General features: G+C 38.4%; 1 protein-coding gene across 1 annotated transcript in view; it reads left to right on the top strand.

Moving 5' to 3' along the window:
* LOC142664007 (rap1 GTPase-activating protein 1-like) overlaps nt 1-19,437 on the top strand; it is a 62,273-nt gene that overhangs the window by 15,448 nt on the left and 27,388 nt on the right. Inside the window, exons 7-12 of the mRNA XM_075842887.1 lie at nt 572-669; nt 1,566-1,644; nt 4,171-4,224; nt 16,345-16,428; nt 17,936-18,036; nt 18,262-18,391. Coding sequence (XP_075699002.1) covers nt 572-669; nt 1,566-1,644; nt 4,171-4,224; nt 16,345-16,428; nt 17,936-18,036; nt 18,262-18,391 — 546 coding nt within the window. The remainder of the gene's footprint in view (nt 1-571; nt 670-1,565; nt 1,645-4,170; nt 4,225-16,344; nt 16,429-17,935; nt 18,037-18,261; nt 18,392-19,437) is intronic.

Below are 19,437 nucleotides of genomic sequence, written 5' to 3'. Positions count from 1 at the left end.
GGAGCAATTCAGGGGAAAAAGTTAATGGGGCAGATTTACTATTGACGCCGCGCCAGAATTCTGTCCTAAAATGCATCTTCTTTTTGGCCCAAATCATTTGAGATTCAATTATCAATGAAATGCAACAAAAAGAACAGATGTTTACAAATCGACCGACATGGGGTGTGGCTTAGCAAAAAATGGGGCGTGGCTCAAGATGAGCCAAATTGCACAAAAATTTTGGCACAAAAACAGTGGTTTAAAGTAAGCGAACCATTAGGTGTTATAAAGTTAGACAGAAATGTCCAAACGTGCGCCAAATTTATCATCCAGCATTTTTATCATCCAGCCAAATTTAGCATCCAGCAATTTGGTGCATCGAGTCTCATTCTAAACTCTCTTGATTTAAGATACTATTAGTAAATCCGTCCCAATCTGTTCTATTTAGTGCAGGGCCTGAAGGGGGCAGTGCAGGACTTCTGTCTTAGATGATCGACATCTCAGACCCTGCATTAAGCATAACACAGTTTATCATTTTTCCTTTATTGATCTCCTTACATAATAAGCCGCTGATGTTTTAACCCATTACTAGGAGCACTACAACTTCTGTGCCCAGGATCTACGTCTCGGGGCTGTTGTCCTGTCTGCAAAACTGGAACAAAAAGCCGAAAGGCTACGACTTATATTGAGGTACAGTACGTGGCTCAGCCCGGGGGAACATTTTATCTAAAATGATTGATTTATTTGAAATAATTTTTGTCATACACCCTTTTAGGGTATTCTGAGATAATATCAGGGGTCCCCTGTTCAGGATGCTCATCTCTAGGTCAGGGTGGGGAGCGGTTATAAAGAGTGTCTCTCTTTCTGGAGGACCTGTTCTGTCCTGTCCTGTATTACACAGACAACACATTGATATGAATGGACACTGTGTAATGCTTCATTTTTCCTGTGGTGGCGCTGCAGGGAAATTGAACACTTACCTCCAGGTTTCCCCACAGATCACAGCTGATCGCTGGGGGTCCCAGCAGGGGGATATTTTGTGATCTGCTTATTGTGAGGGGACCCTTCACACAAAGAGCAATTGTCCAAAGTGGAGAACCCCTTTAAAAAACAAAGCAGTAGTGTGAACATTGTCTATTCTGTATTGCTTTGTGGCATTACATTGTTTTTAGTGGAAAATAATCCATTAGATGTAAACACTATAGTCCTGCTCGCGGCTGTCTGGTTCCTTAGGGAGATGAGTCTGAGGCTTACTACCGGTTACGAACTGTGACTGTAGACCCTTACCCATCTGCCAAGGTATCATCTGCCAGCGCGGTACCCTCGGTTTTCTACCGCGTTCTATCCTGGTCCGCTGGGCCAGCTGCTACTCAACCGAGAACACCTCAAGAGGTAGCGACCTGGTAGTCCTGGCTGCAGCAAAGTCTGGATCCCCGTACGGGGGTTAAAGGGTAAAGACTGGGGAAGCCACATAGATAATGCCCTTAGAGGTGGCCCTAAGTGAAACTAGTGGAGTACCAAGCGTGCATAGTAATTTTGACCACCTATATATATATAGATTTATATATAATCTCATCTTTTTGTAGAACCAAGTCTGGCACCAAACATCAGCTGATCAACATATCCAGCTTCAGTCATTTCCCAACCGCAGGACAGATGGCGCAGGTAAAGTGACCACCATTTCTACCCATATTAACTCTTTAATGACTGCCCACTGTCTTCTGACTTGCGGGCCGTGCAGGTCCCATGTCTACAGTGACAAATTTTGGCGTCGCTATAGAAGAGGATATTGGGCGCTCCAACTGTTGTGCTTACAGAAGCCTCTTGAGTACGGCCGGGATCGAATGAACCTCTGATCCCGGCCATTTAACCCCTTGATCGCCGTGGTTCATGGCATGACCAAAGGGGCTTCCCTCTTCGATCACGTCACCGTGTTAACCGGTGACGCAATCAGAGACTGGGGGAACCTTTTGCAGTCAGCCGTGGGGACTAAAAAGGACCCTAGTTCTGTTCTGTACACCCGCTGTTACGACACACTATGTTATAGTGACACAGTGTAATGTATTAGGATACAGGAATATACTAACAACTCAAAGTAAAAAAAAAAAAAAAGTTGTCAAATAGTATTCCCTTTATGCGAGTATTTTTTTTTTTTAATAAAAACAATTATTCAAAAATGTCTACAAAAATAAGTAAATAAAAAGTGATTTAGTATAAAATATATTTTATTGACCATATGATACATAATAACAGATAACCTACACATATTAGGTATCCACACAAACGTAATAACTCAAAGAGTTAATTTACCGGGATATTTAGTGTAAAATTGTAAAAAAGAAACTAAAACAATTCTGAAAATCGCTTATTTTTCTATATTCTTGCTGAAAAACTGTTTGTTTTTTTTTGTTTTTTTTTAATTACACAGTCATTTATATATACCCTCAACCTGCCCTGAAAAAAGATACAATTTATCCTGCATAAAACAAAGCCCCATAAAGTCATGTCAATGGGAAAATAAAAAAGTGATGTCTGCTGAAATGCGGAGAGGAAACTGAACATTTTGGCTGGGCATTAAGGCCATTTCAGGCCTGTTTATTAGCGGTTAAACCCCTTTTTATATTTTGTCTATAGTAGATCACATAAATCTGCATCAAACGCAATATAAATGATATCCACCACAAAAGTAGAAAATGCAGGAATGGGGCAGCATGGGAGGCATCAAACCCTGGCCCCGAGCCCTAAAGGAATTTGGACCCTAAATTACACCCCAAGTACATGGTAGATCCCATGTTTAACCCTAGTGGGGCCACAATCGATCGTGATCACGGAAACACAAGAGAGGGATTTAAAGGGACAGTGCTTAACCTTTGTGGGGCCACAATCGATCGTGATCACGGAAACACAAGAGAGGGGTTTAAAGGGCCAGCCCTGGTTTGTCCAGAGATAATTCTTGTTCGGACAGACTGTACCTGAGGTTTGCCCTCACAGCTGCCTATGCGCTATACAGTATATACTATATGGTATACTATACTATACAGGTAGTAATGCATTAGAATATATAGGTATTTAATTACATTAAAACAAACAAAATTAAATGGAAAATAAAAGTCCCTTTGTCGAATTAAAAAATAAATAAAGTGAAGTTGTACAAAAGTAAAAAAAATTCTTCGTTAAAAATATATATTCCCTAATCATTACAACCTATATAATGAATTTAAAACGTAATTTTTAGTGTGGAGAATGATGTAAAAAAAAAAAAAAGGGTGGAATTAACATTTTTGCCTATTCCTCTAAAAATATTAAAATACATTAAATGCAAATGTTTGTATAGTTAAAAATTAATACAAAAATGCAAAAAAACTATGCAGAAATACAGACCTTATACAACAATATTAACAAAAAAAATTAAATAAAAAAAATACAAGGCTCTCGGACTGCAGTGAGGCAAAAACAGACAAATACGTTGCCTCGTGAAGGCTAAAATTAGCTGTGTCCTTAAGGGGTTAACATTGAAAGCCCGCAAACATCAATACTGCGTATGTTCTGTTAATATTGCCCCATCTGGTGGTTGAAATGTGTAATACACCCTGCTTCAGCTTCAAATACATCTATAACTTTTTATATATACCAAATGAACTTTTATATTTTGTTATTTTATATCTGGTGGTGATGTGAGGCAGCAGTTAAGTCACCCCCTCCCCACTTACCCCCCCCCCCCCCCAACTTGTCCCAAAAAAATTTCATTGCTAAAATAAGTCCTAACTAGTGGCCACATCCCCCACATTCTCCAGTGGTATCCTTTTTAAAGGGGGTTGTCCAGTGTAGAAAACTGCCTCAAATACCCTATTAGGGAATTCTGAGTTAAAAGTTTGGTGTGGTCGCCCATTCAAGACTCATCTATTAGGCATTATAGCCCATTGATTTCAATTGGAATGGTGCAATGATTCATTTCTCCTGTGGTGGCGCTACAGGGCAATTTAACACTAGTTGGCAGTTTTAGGGAGTTGAAAACCCCAGCAATTGCTTAAGGCGCTGGTTTCTAAAGGAGACCCCAATGACAGGCAGCCCAGGAACAAACTAAAATCACCCAGTATTATGAAGCAGTGTATGGGGTAAATGCCGTGGGACAATAAGCCACCAGGGCCGAACTTTGCCCTTCACCCCTGTGTCATTTTTTTCTTTTCACAGGTCTTATGTGAAGAATTGTCTGTGGAGAGGTTCTTCCCCGTCCTGCACATGAAGGTGACAACAAAAATCTATGGGTTTTCCTACTTGTTTTTTTATTTTTTTTTAAATACATGAATTACCCCTTTAATAAAAAAAGGAGCAGGGGTATTTGATACTGGTGCATGCTGGGAGAACACATCTAGCATCTGTAAATAAAGCCCCCATGACTGCCCTCCATAGCATCCAACACCAAAGTATCAATGACTTTATATATCTGTCATCTTTTCCTAGTGATTTAGGGCAGATTCACACGAGCGTTGCGTTTTTGCGCGCGCAAACAACGCAGCGTTTTGCGCGCGCCAAAACCATTTGACAGCTGCGTGTGTCATCCGTGTCTGATGCGCGGCTGCGTGATTTTCGCGCAGCCGCCATCATAGAGATGAGGCTAGTCGACGGCCGTCACTGTCCAAGGTGCTGAAAGAGCTAACTCTTTCAGCACCCTCGACAGTGAATGCCGAACACAATATAGAAAAACCTGTAGAAAAAAAAGAAAAAGTTCGTACTTACCGAGAACTTCCCGGCCGTTGCCTTGGTGATGCGTCCTTGGTGACGCGCCTCTCTTGACATCGGGCCCCACCTCCCTGGATGACGCGGCAGTCCATGTGACCGCTGCAGCCTGTGCTTGGCCTGTGATTGGCTGGAGCTGTCACTTGGACTTAATTGTCATCCCGGGAGGTCGGACTGGAGGAAGAAGCCGGGAGTTAGCGGTAAGTCAGAACTTCGTTTTTTTTTCTACAGGTTCATGTATTTTGGGATCGGAAGTCACGGTCCATGGTGCTGAAACAGTTTAACTCTTTCAGCACCATGGACAGTGACTATCACCTGACGTCGCGTACCGATAATTTTTTTGCCGGGTTCGGCCAAAACGAGTTTGGCCAAACCCGGTGAAGTTCGGTACGCTTGTCCGGCTTCGCTCATCGCAAAGACACTCCGTTTGGATGTTCGGAAACAGAAAAGCACGTGGTGCTTTTCTGTTTTCATTCATCCTTTTCACTGCTGTTGCGCGAATCACGCTCGTCCCACGGAAGTGCTTCCGTGTGGTGCGCGTGATTTTCACGCACCCATTGACTTCAATGGGTGCGTGATGCGCGAAATACGCCGAGTTATTGAACCTGGCGCGCTTTTTGCGCAGCAGACAAACGCTGCGCAAAAAGCACGGACTGTCTGTACTGCCCCATAGACTTGTATTGGTCCATGCGTGCCGCGTGAAAACCACGCGGCCCGCACGGACCGAATACACGCTCGTGTGAATCCCCCCTTATAATGATGGGTTGGAAGATCTATACAGTATATACACCGGGCTCAATAATAAATGTATAATGAACAGAATAATAATAGCAGGAGAACAAAACTGTACTGTATATCCCAATGTAGATAACAATCACCCCACTGATATAATAATACATCAACTATCCGCGTATAATAGAATAATTCCATATACTCCCAAAACAAGTCATCGGATATTATTGTAACCATACAGGGTGAGGGGCAATAAACAAAAAATCCATTACAGTAGTTATATTCTTGTATATAGGGAGCAGTATTATAGTAGTTATATTCCTGTATATAGGAGCAGTATTATAGTAGTTATATTCTTGTATATAGGGGCAGTATTATAGTAGTTATATTCTTGTATATAGGAGCAGTATTATAGTAGTTATATTCTTGTATATAGGAGTAGTATTATAGTAGTTATATTCTTGTATATAGGGGGCAGTATTATAGTAGTTATATTCTTGTATATAGGAGCAGTATTATAGTAGTTATATTCTTGTATATAGGGGGCAGTATTATAGTAGTTATATTCTTGTATATAGGAGCAGTATTATAGTAGTTATATTCTTGTATATAGTGGGCAGTATTATAGTAATTATATACTTGTATATAGGGAGCAGTATTATAGTAGTTATATTCTTGTATATAGGGAGCAGTATTATAGTAGTTATATTCTTGTATATAGGAGGCAGTATTATAGTAGTTCTATTCTTGTATATAGGGAGCAGTATTATAGTAGTTCTATTCTTGTATATAGAGGGCAGTATTATAGTAGTTATATTCTTGTATATAGGGAGCAGTATTATAGTAGTTATATTCTTGTATATAGGGAGCAGTATTATAGTAGTTATATTCTTGTATATAGGAGCAGTATTATAGTAGTTATATTCTTGTATATAGGGAGCAGTATTATAGTAGTTATATTCTTGTATATAGGGAGCAGTATTATAGTAGTTATATTCTTGTATATAGGGGGCAGTATTATAGTAGTTCTATTCTTGTATATAGGGAGCAGTGTTATAGTAGTTATATTCTTGTATATAGGGAGCAGTATTATAGTAGTTATATTCTTGTATATAGGAGGCAGTATTATAGTAGTTATATTCTTGTACATAGGGGGCAGTATTATAGTAGTTATATTCTTGTATATAGGGAGCAGTATTATAGTAGTTATATTCTTGTATATAGGGAGCAGTATTATAGTAGTTATATTCTTGTATATAGAGGGCGGTATTATAGTAGTTATATTCTTGTATATAGGGAGCAGTATTATAGTAGTTATATTCTTGTATATAGAGGGCAGTATTATAGTAGTTCTATTCTTGTATATAGGGAGCAGTATTATAGTAGTTATATTCTTGTATATAGGGGGCAGTATTGTAGTAGTTATATTCTTGTATATAGGAGCAGTATTATAGTAGTTATATTCTTGTATATGGGGGTCAGTATTATAGTCGTTATATTCTTGTATATAGGGAGCAGTATTATAGTCGTTATATTCTTGTATATAGGGAGCAGTATTATAGTCGTTATATTCTTGTATATAGGAGCAGTATTATAGTAGTTATATTCTTGTATATAGGGGGCGGTATTATGGTAGTTATATTCTTGTATATAGGGAGCAGTATTATAGTAGTTATATTCTTGTATATAGGGAGCAGTATTAGGGCGGGTTCACACATGGCGGAATTTCACTTAAATTCCGCTGCGGACACTCCGCAGCGTTAATCCGCAGCGGAGCCGTTTCTCCATTGACTTTCACTTTAATTTAGCAGTGTTCGTTTACACGATGCGTACAATTCCGCTGCGGAGCATAGGCTGCGGAGCGGAATTTGGTGTCCGCAGCATGCTCTGTCTGTTGCGGAGCAGTGGCGGACTCATGGCGGAATTTCTCCATTGACTTCAATGGAGATTCAAAGTTCCGCAATGAAGTCCGCAGCTGTCATGCACATGTCATGTGTGCTGCGGATGCGTCTTGCTTTTTTAACTTGACATTTCTTCATTCTGGCTGGACCTATGTATTTCTAGGTCTACAGCCAGACTGAGGAAGTCAATGGGGCTCCCGTAATGACGGGAGCGTTGCTAGGAGACGTCAGTAAATAGTCACTGTCCAGGGTGCTGAAAGAGTTAAGCGATCGGCAGTAACTGTTTCTGCACCCGGGACAGTGACTACCGATCCCAATATACATGTATCTGTAAAAAAAAATGAAGTTCGTACTTACCGAGAACTCCCTGTTTCTGTCTCCAGTCCGGCCTCCCAGGATGACGTTTCAGTGTAAGTGACGGCTGCAGCCAATCACAGGCCAAGCACAGGCTGCAGCGGTCACATGGACTGGCGCGTCATCCAGGGAGGTCGGGCTGGATGCCGAAGGAGGGACGCGTCATAAAGACAACGGGCGGTAAGTATGAATTTCTTTTACTTTCACTAGGGAAAGTGCTGTCCCTTCTCTCTATCCTGCACTGATAGGGAGAAGGGAAGCACTTTTCCCGCAGTCCGCAGCAGCTAGTCCGCATCAATTTTCTGCACATTTTGTGCAGATCCGCAGCCGTAATCCGCAACCCGGATTAGGTGCGGCATTGATGCGGACAGTTGCGGAGGAATTCCGCCATGTGTGGTCATGCCCTTATAGTAGTTATATTCTTGTATATAGGAGCAGTATTATAGTAGTTATATTCTTGAATATAGGAGCAGTATTATAGTAGTTATATTCTTGTATATAGGGGCAGTATTATAGTGGTTATATTCTTGTATATAGGGGCAGTATTATAGTAGTTATATTCTTGTATATAAGAGCAGTATTATAGTAGTTATATTCTTGTATATAGGGAGCAGTATTATCGTAGTTATATTCTTGTATATAGGGAGCAGTATTATAGTAGTTATATTCTTGTATATAGGAGCAGTATTATAGTAGTTATATTCTTGTATATAGGGAGCAGTATTATAGTAGTTATATTCTTGTATATAGGGAGCAGTATTATAGTAGTTATATTCTTGTATATAGGGAGCAGTATTATAGTAGTTATATTCTTGTATATAGGGGGCAGTATTATAGTAGTTCTATTCTTGTATATAGGGAGCAGTGTTATAGTAGTTATATTCTTGTATATAGGGAGCAGTATTATAGTAGTTATATTCTTGTATATAGGAGGCAGTATTATAGTAGTTATATTCTTGTACATAGGGGGCAGTATTATAGTAGTTATATTCTTGTATATAGGGAGCAGTATTATAGTAGTTATATTCTTGTATATAGGGAGCAGTATTATAGTAGTTATATTCTTGTATATAGAGGGCGGTATTATAGTAGTTATATTCTTGTATATAGGGAGCAGTATTATAGTAGTTATATTCTTGTATATAGAGGGCAGTATTATAGTAGTTCTATTCTTTTATATAGGGAGCAGTATTATAGTAGTTATATCTTGTATATAGGGGGCAGTATTGTAGTAGTTATATTCTTGTATATAGGAGCAGTATTATAGTAGTTATATTCTTGTATATGGGGGTCAGTATTATAGTCGTTATATTCTTGTATATAGGGAGCAGTATTATAGTCGTTATATTCTTTTATATAGGGAGCAGTATTATAGTCGTTATATTCTTGTATATAGGGGGCGGTATTATGGTAGTTATATTCTTGTATATAGGGAGCAGTATTATAGTAGTTCTATTCTTGTATATAGGGAGCAGTATTATAGTAGTTATATTCTTGTATATAGGAGCAGTATTATAGTAGTTATATTCTCGAATATAGGAGCAGTATTATAGTAGTTATATTCTTGTATATAGGGGCAGTATTATAGTGGTTATATTCTTGTATATAGGGGCAGTATTATAGTAGTTATATTCTTGTATATAAGAGCAGTATTATAGTAGTTATATTCTTGTATATAGGAGCAGTATTATAGTCGTTATATTCTTGTATATAGGAGGCAGTATTATAGTAGTTATATTCTTGTATATGGGGGTCAGTATTATAGTAGTTATATTCTTGTATATAGGGGCAGTATTATAGTAGTTATATTCTTGTATATAGAGGCAGTATTATAGTAGTTATATTCTTGTATATAAGAACAGTATTATAGTAGTTATATTCTTGTATATAGGGAGCAGTATTATAGTAGTTATATTCTTGTATATAGGGAGCAGTATTATAGTAGTTATATTCTTGTATATAGGAGCAGTATTATAGTAGTTATATTCTTGTATATAGGGAGCAGTATTATAGTAGTTATATTCTTGTATATAGGGAGCAGTATTATAGTAGTTATATTCTTTTATATAGGGAGCAGTATTATAGTAGTTATATTCTTGTATATAGGGGGCAGTATTATAGTAGTTATATTCTTGTATATAGGGAGCAGTGTTATAGTAGTTATATTCTTGTATATAGGGAGCAGTATTATAGTAGTTATATTCTTGTATATAGGAGGCAGTATTATAGTAGTTATATTCTTGTACATAGGGGGCAGTATTATAGTAGTTATATTCTTGTATATAGGGGGCAGTATTGTAGTAGTTATATTCTTGTATATAGGAGCAGTATTATAGTAGTTATATTCTTGTATATGGGGGTCAGTATTATAGTCGTTATATTCTTGTATATAGGGAGCAGTATTATAGTAGTTATATTCTTGTATATAGGGAGCAGTATTATAGTAGTTATATTCTTTTATATAGGGAGCAGTATTATAGTAGTTATATTCTTGTATATAGGGGGCAGTATTATAGTAGTTATATTCTTGTATATAGGGAGCAGTGTTATAGTAGTTATATTCTTGTATATAGGGAGCAGTATTATAGTAGTTATATTCTTGTATATAGGAGGTAGTATTATAGTAGTTATATTCTTGTATATAGGGAGCAGTATTATAGTAGTTATATCTTGTATATAGGGGGCAGTATTGTAGTAGTTATATTCTTGTATATAGGAGCAGTATTATAGTAGTTATATTCTTGTATATGGGGGTCAGTATTATAGTCGTTATATTCTTGTATATAGGGGCAGTATTATAGTAGTTATATTCTTGTATATAAGAACAGTATTATAGTAGTTATATTCTTGTATATAGGGAGCAGTATTATAGTAGTTATATTCTTGTATATAGGGAGCAGTATTATAGTAGTTATATTCTTGTATATAGGAGCAGTATTATAGTAGTTATATTCTTGTATATAGGGAGCAGTATTATAGTAGTTATATTCTTGTATATAGGGAGCAGTATTATAGTAGTTATATTCTTTTATATAGGGAGCAGTATTATAGTAGTTATATTCTTGTATATAGGGGGCAGTATTATAGTAGTTATATTCTTGTATATAGGGAGCAGTGTTATAGTAGTTATATTCTTGTATATAGGGAGCAGTATTATAGTAGTTATATTCTTGTATATAGGAGGCAGTATTATAGTAGTTATATTCTTGTACATAGGGGGCAGTATTATAGTAGTTATATTCTTGTATATAGGGAGCAGTATTATAGTAGTTATATTCTTGTATATAGGGAGCAGTATTATAGTAGTTATATCTTGTATATAGGGGGCAGTATTGTAGTAGTTATATTCTTGTATATAGGAGCAGTATTATAGTAGTTATATTCTTGTATATGGGGGTCAGTATTATAGTCGTTATATTCTTGTATATAGGGAGCAGTATTATAGTCGTTATATTCTTGTATATAGGGAGCAGTATTATAGTCGTTATATTCTTGTATATAGGAGCAGTATTATAGTAGTTATATTCTTGTATATAGGGGGCGGTATTATGGTAGTTATATTCTTGTATATAGGGAGCAGTATTATAGTAGTTCTATTCTTGTATATAGGGAGCAGTATTATAGTAGTTATATTCTTGTATATAGGGAGCAGTATTATAGTAGTTATATTCTTGTATATAGGGAGCAGTATTATAGTAGTTATATTCTTGTATATAGAGGGCGGTATTAGGGCATGACCACACATGGCGGAATTCCTCCGCAACTGTCCGCATCAATGCCGCACCTAATCCGGGTTGCGGATTACGGCTGCGGATCTGCACAAAATGTGCAGAAAATTGATGCGGACTGGCCGCTGCGGACTGCAGGAAAAGTGCTTCCCTTCTCCCTATTCAGTGCAGGATAGAGAGAAGGGACAGCACTTTCCCTAGTGAAAGTAAAAGAAATTCATACTTACCGCCCGTTGTCTTTATGACGCGTCCCTCCTTCGGCATCCAGCCCGACCTCCCTGGATGACGCGCCAGTCCATGTGACCGCTGCAGCCTGTGCTTGGCCTGTGATTGGCTGCAGCCGTCACTTACACTGAAACGTCATCCTGGGAGGCCGGACTGGAGACAGACGCAGGGAGTTCTCGGTAAGTATGAACTTATATATTTTTTTACAGATACATGTATATTGAGATCGGTAGTCACTGTCCCGGGTGCAGAAACAGTTACTGCCGATCGCGTAACTCTTTCAGCACCCTGGACAGTGACTATTTACAGACGTCTCCTAGCAACGCTCCCGTCATTACGGGAGCCCCATTGACTTCCTCAGTCTGGCTGTAGACCTAGAAATACATAGGTCCAGCCAGAATGAAGAAATGTCATGGTAGTAAAAACAATACGCTCCGCAGCACACATAAGATCTGCGGACTTCATTGCGGAATATTGACTCTCCATTGAAGTCAATGGAGAAATTCCGCCATGAGTCCGCAACCAGTCCGCCACTGCTCCGCAACAGACAGAGCATGCTGCGGACACCAAATTCCGCTCCGCAGCCTATGCTCCGCAGCGGAATTGTACGCATCGTGTAAACGAACACTGCTAAATTAAAGTGAAAGTCAATGGAGAAACGGCTCCGCTGCGGATTAACGCTGCGGAGTGTCCGCAGCGGAATTTAAGTGAAATTCCGCCATGTGTGAACCCGCCCTAAGTCAATGGACAAACGGCTCCGCTGCGGATTAACGCTGCGGAGTGTCCGCAGTGGAATTTAAGTGAAATTCCGCCACGTGTGAACCCAGCCTTATAGTAGTTATATTCTTGTATATAGGAGCAGTATTATAGTAGTTATATTCTTGTATATAGGAGCAGTATTATAGTAGTTATATTCCTGTATATAGAGGACAGTATTATAGTAGTTATATTCTTGTATATAGGGAGCAGTATTATAGTAGTTATATTCTTGTATATAGGAGCAGTATTATAGTAGTTATATTCTTGAATATAGGAGCAGTATTATAGTAGTTATATTCTTGTATATAGGGGCAGTATTATAGTGGTTATATTCTTGTATATAGGGGCAGTATTATAGTAGTTATATTCTTGTATATAAGAGCAGTATTATAGTAGTTATATTCTTGTATATAGGGAGCAGTATTATAGTAGTTATATTCTTGTATATAGGGAGCAGTATTATAGTAGTTATATTCTTGTATATAGGAGCAGTATTATAGTAGTTATATTCTTGTATATAGGGAGCAGTATTATAGTAGTTATATTCTTTTATATAGGGAGCAGTATTATAGTAGTTATATTCTTGTATATAGGGGGCAGTATTATAGTAGTTCTATTCTTGTATATAGGGAGCAGTGTTATAGTAGTTATATTCTTGTATATAGGGAGCAGTATTATAGTAGTTATATTCTTGTATATAGGAGGCAGTATCATAGTAGTTATATTCTTGTACATAGGGGGCAGTATTATAGTAGTTATATTCTTGTATATAGGGAGCAGTATTATAGTAGTTATATTCTTGTATATAGGGAGCAGTATTATAGTAGTTATATTCTTGTATATAGAGGGTGGTATTATAGTAGTTATATTCTTGTATATAGGGAGCAGTATTATAGTAGTTATATTCTTGTATATAGAGGGCAGTATTATAGTAGTTCTATTCTTGTATATAGGGAGCAGTATTATAGTAGTTATATCTTGTATATAGGGGGCAGTATTGTAGTAGTTATATTCTTGTATATAGGAGCAGTATTATAGTAGTTATATTCTTGTAAATAGGGGGCAGTATTATAGTACTTATATTCTTGTATATAGGGGCAGTATTATAGTAGTTATATTCTTGTATAGAGGGCGCAGTATTATAGTAGTTATATTATTGTATATAGGGGCAGTATTATAGTAGTTATATTCTTGTATATAGGGGCAGTATTATAGTAGTTATATTCTTGTATATAGAGGCAGTATTATAGTAGTTATATTCTTGTATATAGGAGCAGTATTATAGTAGTTATATTCTTGTATATAGGAGCAGTATTATAGTAGTTATATTCTTGTATATAGAGGACAGTATTAGGGCATGACCACACGTGGCGGATTTCCTCCGCAACTGTCCGCATCAATGCTGCACAGAATCTGCGTTGCAGATTCTGCTGCGGATCTGCACAAAATGTGCAGAAAATTGATGCGGACTGGCCGCTGCGGACTGCAGGAAAAGTGCTTCCCTTCTCCCTATTCAGTGCAGGATAGAGAGAAGGGACAGCACTTTCCCTAGTGAAAGTCAAAGAAATTCATACTTACCGCCCGTTGTCTTGGTGATGCGTCCCTCTTTCGGCATCCAGCCCGACCTCCCTGGATGACGCGCCAGTCCATGTGACCGCTGCAGCCTGTGCTTGGCCTGTGATTGACTGCAGCCGTCACTTAGACTGAAACGTCATCCTGGGAGGCCGGACTGGAGACAGACGCAGGGAGTTCTCGGTAAGTATGAACTTATATTTTTTTTTACAGATACATGTATATTGAGATCGGTAGTCACTGTCCCGGGTGCAGAAACAGTTACTGCCGATCGCGTAACTCTTTCAGCACCCTGGACAGTGACTATTTACAGACGTCTCCTAGCAACGCTCCCGTCATTACGGGAGCCCCATTGACTTCCTCAGTCTGGCTGTAGACCTAGAAATACATAGGTCCAGCCAGAATGAAGAAATGTCATGGTAGTAAAAACAATACGCTCCGCAGCACACATAAGATCTGCGGACTTCATTGCGGAATTTTGACTCTCCATTGAAGTCAATGGAGAAATTCCGCCATGAGTCCGCAACCAGTCCGCCACTGCTCCGCAACAGACAGAGCATGCTGCGGACACCAAATTCCGCTCCGCAGCCTATGCTCCGCAGCGGAATTTTACGCCTCGTCTAAACGAACACTGCTAAATTAAAGTGTAAGTCAATGGACAAACGGCTCCGCTGCGGATTAACGCTGCGGAGTGTCCGCAGCGGAATTTCAGTGAAATTCCGCCACGTGTGGTCATGCCCTTATAGTAGTTATATTCTTGTATATAGGGAGCAGTATTATAGTAGTTATATTCTTGTATATAGGAGCAGTATTATAGTAGTTATATTCTTGAATATAGGAGCAGTATTATAGTAGTTATATTCTTGTATATAGGGGCAGTATTATAGTGGTTATATTCTTGTATATAGGGGCAGTATTATAGTAGTTATATTCTTGTATATAAGAGCAGTATTATAGTAGTTATATTCTTGTATATAGTGAGCAGTATTATAGTAGTTATATTCTTGTATATAGGGAGCAGTATTATAGTAGTTATATTCTTGTATATAGGAGCAGTATTATAGTAGTTATATTCTTGTATATAGGGAGCAGTATTATAGTAGTTATATTCTTGTATATAGGGGGCAGTATTATAGTAGCTCTATTCTTGTATATAGGGAGCAGTGTTATAGTAGTTATATTCTTGTATATAGGGAGCAGTATTATAGTAGTTATATTCTTGTATATAGGGGCAGTATTATAGTAGTTATATTCTTGTATAGAGGGCGCAGTATTATAGTAGTTATATTATTGTATATAGGGGCAGTATTATAGTAGTTATATTCTTGTATATAGGGGCAGTATTATAGTAGTTATATTCTTGTATATAGAGGGCAGTATTATAGTAGTTATATTCTTGTATATAGAGGGCAGTATTATAGTAGTTATATTCTTGTATATAGAGGGCAGTATTATAGTAGTTATATTCTTGTATATAGAGGGCAGTATTATAGTAGTTATATTTTTGGATATAGGAGGCAGTATAGGGGGACAGTTTTATATACTATCTAGTTAGGAGTAAGGGCACATTCAGACGTTGCAGAATTGCTCTGGACAGTCCGCAGTGCAAATCTGCAGCAGACAGTTTGTCCATTGGTTTCCACACCTTTTTAGTTATCTTCGTGCAGATGTTGCGGAAAACTCCGCTGCGGACCAGAGGCTGCGGTGTGGAATTTCGTGTCTGCAGCATACACTGGCTGTTGCGGACTTGCTGCAGAATTTCTCTATTGACTTCAATGGAGTTTCAAAATTACGCAATGTAATCCGCAGATGTTATGTGTGTTGCGATGCGGATTGCTTTCACGAACAGGATATTTCATCATCCTGGCTGGACCTATGTGTGTCGAGGTATATACCCAGACTGGGATGAAATGTTTGAAAGAGAGCAGGGTGTGATCCAAACCTGAATCCGCAACGACAAATCCGCAGCATTTTACTTCACATTTTAGCCAAATCCGCAACGGAGTTTGCAACGCGGATTATGTGCGGCATTGATGCGGACAGTGTCTGCAGAATTCTGCCACATCTGAACATGCCCTTATACAGAATTGGAAATACGTGGCTGTTCTCTTGTAGAGCAGTGCCACACCTGACCAGGTTGTGTGTGGTATTGCAGCTCTGACTGTTCACTTCATTGGCACGGAGCTGGAATACTAAACACCACTAATGGACATGTGTGGCGCAGTTTTTGTAGAGAGCAGTCATGTTTATCTCGGTTTGTTAACCCTTTAAATGTATTATTAGCTACAGTAGATATTTACACGTTGCTCAGCGAATATTATATATTTCATGTCTGACTCTTTTTCTCTGCTCCTCAGGCCTCTCAGCTGCTGGTGACCTTTGATGAACATGTCATGACCAACAACTTCAAGTTTGGAGTTATATACCAGAAGCCAGGGCAGGTGAGGCACACGAGCCGAGCAGCAGGACAGTTGCTGGCCATGGATGTAAAGACTTTCCACAGATTTCATGCTTGTCAGGGAAGGAGCTACGTAACCAAAGATTTTCAATTTTTCATATACATCTTTAAAGGGGTTGTCCAGTGGCTAAAAATCGATGGCCTATCCTCGGCACAGTCCATCAATAGCTGATGGGTCGGGGTCTGACACCCAGGACCCCCGCTGATCAGCTGTTTTGAAGGGGGTGCAGCTCTGGTATGAAGTGAATGAGAGAAAAGACTTAGAAGATTTATTTGCCATTCAGGATCTGTAGAAAGCTGGGTAACAACATTTAATGGCTGCCAATGAAAGTTTTATATAAATGAAGCTTAGTTATTGTATAATGAAAAGTTCTGCAACTTTCTAATATACGTTATATTTCAACTGCTCACCGTTCTCAAAATGTCTGTTTGCTGTCAGTGAATGAAAACATTCCTATGTACAGCAATACATCTAACAGCTGAGGGTTTGCTACAGTTGTATCCAATCTAGGCAATATTCTGTGAGCTGCACTGTCTGGATTCAAGGCTGATACATATTTCCTCTACTGATACATTGTAGAAGATTGTGCTGTGGATGCGTTTATCTCACTCTGGATACAATTGTAGCAAACTCGCAGCTGTGAGAAGTAATAGGTCTGTTCAGGTTTTTAGCCTCGAGGCGTAAACAAGAATCTTTCCATTCACTGACAGCCAGCAGAGAGAATTTAAACAAATTATATTAGAAGGTTGCAAAACTTTTGATGATACAATTTAGCAGTTTTGCCCGGAGTGTTCCTTTAAACATTTGTTTTTTATACAAATGTTCCCTTAAGGGTTTTTTCAGAAATATTGTACTGCTATTTTGCTAGTCAAGGAAAGAGATTCATTGACGGCAAGGTAACGGTGAATTCTGCAACTTTCTAATGGACTGTTTGTTTTTCATTCCTAAAAAACTGAGATCTCTGATAACCTTCAATGAATGGAAACATCCTTATTGACATCTAGAGACTGAAAACCTGTCCTGGTCCTATTCAACTGCCACAGGTGCATGGTTCATGACAACAGAGAGCTACAATACACTGCAACGATCCACGCACCTGTATCCGTAAAATGGATTTGCAGCCTCTAGATGTCAATCATGAATCTTTTCACTGACAGCCAACAGAGTTCTTGAAAACGGTGAGGAACGGCAATACAAAGTACGTTAGAAAGATGCAGAACTTTTCCTTTTATATAATGAATAAGCTTTATTGACTGGAAAGCCCCTTTAAACAGTCTTTCAGTGTGACGACCCCGCATAGAAAAGTCAACATCTCTGCTTCCTGAACACCTGGAAGAACAACCTTGGAGATCGAATTAACAGCATCCAAACCTTTTTTTTGAGGGTTGGATAAATGCCTCATTCTTCTTAATAAATATCATTAGGAAACCCCAATTTTCACTAGACTGTCCCTTTAATTACGTTGTCATCCCTCTCTATTGCTTTCTAGGTGACTGAGTCCGAGATGTTTGGTAACACGGAGGAAAGTTTGGGATTTGCAGAATTTCTCGATTTTATGGGAGAAAAAATCAATTTGCAGAATTTTAAAGGGTGAGAATGTGGCGTGGCGTAGAGTCGTGTTGTGAGACTCCTCATTGTTAATGGACTCGGCTTGTGTGAGTCATAATGAACTTTTCAATAATGCAGGGGCATAAATAATGCACGCAGGCCGGGCGGGTAAACATTTATAATGCTTTTAAATACTGTACAATTTGACATACAGACAATCTGGTGGGGAGGGGCGGCCGATCTGATGATCTATTGTTGACACTTTAGGTTCCGTGGGGGTCTGGATGTATCGCAAGGTCAGACGGGATCGGAGTCGGTGTATACCACGTTCCGCGGCCACGAGATCATGTTCCATGTGTCCACAAAACTGCCCTACACAGCGGGGGATGCGCAGCAGGTCTGTGTGTTTCCAAACGTGAAACTGGTTAGAGATTATGTGTCACTTCGAGTATCCTGTAGGCCTCAATTTTACCGACTCTTTTTATTATCTGTATGTCCCTCTTATTCCTGACATTTCTGTTTTTACTAAACACCTGTTTTCCCCATAACATATTATTTAGGATTCATCTTTTCTCAAAACTGTTATGTTGTTCCTCTGTTGTTCCTCCTGGAAATGGAAAATTAGCTAATTTCAGATAAAACGCGCCTTTTTGGCTATTAAATATAAATCACAGTTTGTTCTTACACCTTTTCAATCATTAGAATGTTTAAAAAGTAAGAAAGGACTTTTGTCCTCACTATATAAAAAAATTCCTTTTAGGGGATGAAGGAAATCATATTAAATCACAAGGAAAATTGGATTTTGGGATCAGGATCGATTGGGGGTTAGTTTATAAACATATCGGAGGAGCATCATTCAATCACGATCACCGATTTTTTTTTTTTAAGATCAATCATAGACTTTATTATACACCGAAGCTCTTAAAAGGTTATGGGGTTACGTAATAAAAATAATGTGCAATACATCAAGCAGGTCTCATCCACTTGTTGTGACGTTGTCCCAAGTTACATAGATACTGGAGTGGAGTAGCCGCATCTATTTCTAAATTAATACGGAAAGAGCTTCCAATTTATTTTTGGCATCTCCGATCTTTTGAAAGACTGTGGTTGTAGCAAACTGATTAGAACGATTTTGTTTCTGGCAAGATTGGTTATCATTTATAAATGGATCTCAAAAGATTTGCCAAGGGAAGTAGAATGGCATCATGAGGTGAATGGAGTGATGCTTTTAGAAAGATCATATTAATTGACGTTAAGTAAAGAGGAAGGAGAATTTTTTTTTATAAGATCTGGAACAGATGGATAATTCAACTATCCCTCGAACAGAAAAAGATCTTAGAGCTGGTTTAAAATGTGTTGTTAGTTGTTTGAGCAGTAAGGTGTTTGTTTGTTTGTTTGTTTGTTTGTTTGTTTGTTTGTTTGTTTGTTTGTTTGTTTGTTTGT

Source organism: Rhinoderma darwinii, chromosome 11 (assembly GCF_050947455.1).
Source record: "Rhinoderma darwinii isolate aRhiDar2 chromosome 11, aRhiDar2.hap1, whole genome shotgun sequence".
Lineage (NCBI taxonomy): Eukaryota > Metazoa > Chordata > Amphibia > Anura > Rhinodermatidae > Rhinoderma > Rhinoderma darwinii.
This window is presented reverse-complemented; position numbering and strand designations above follow the sequence as displayed.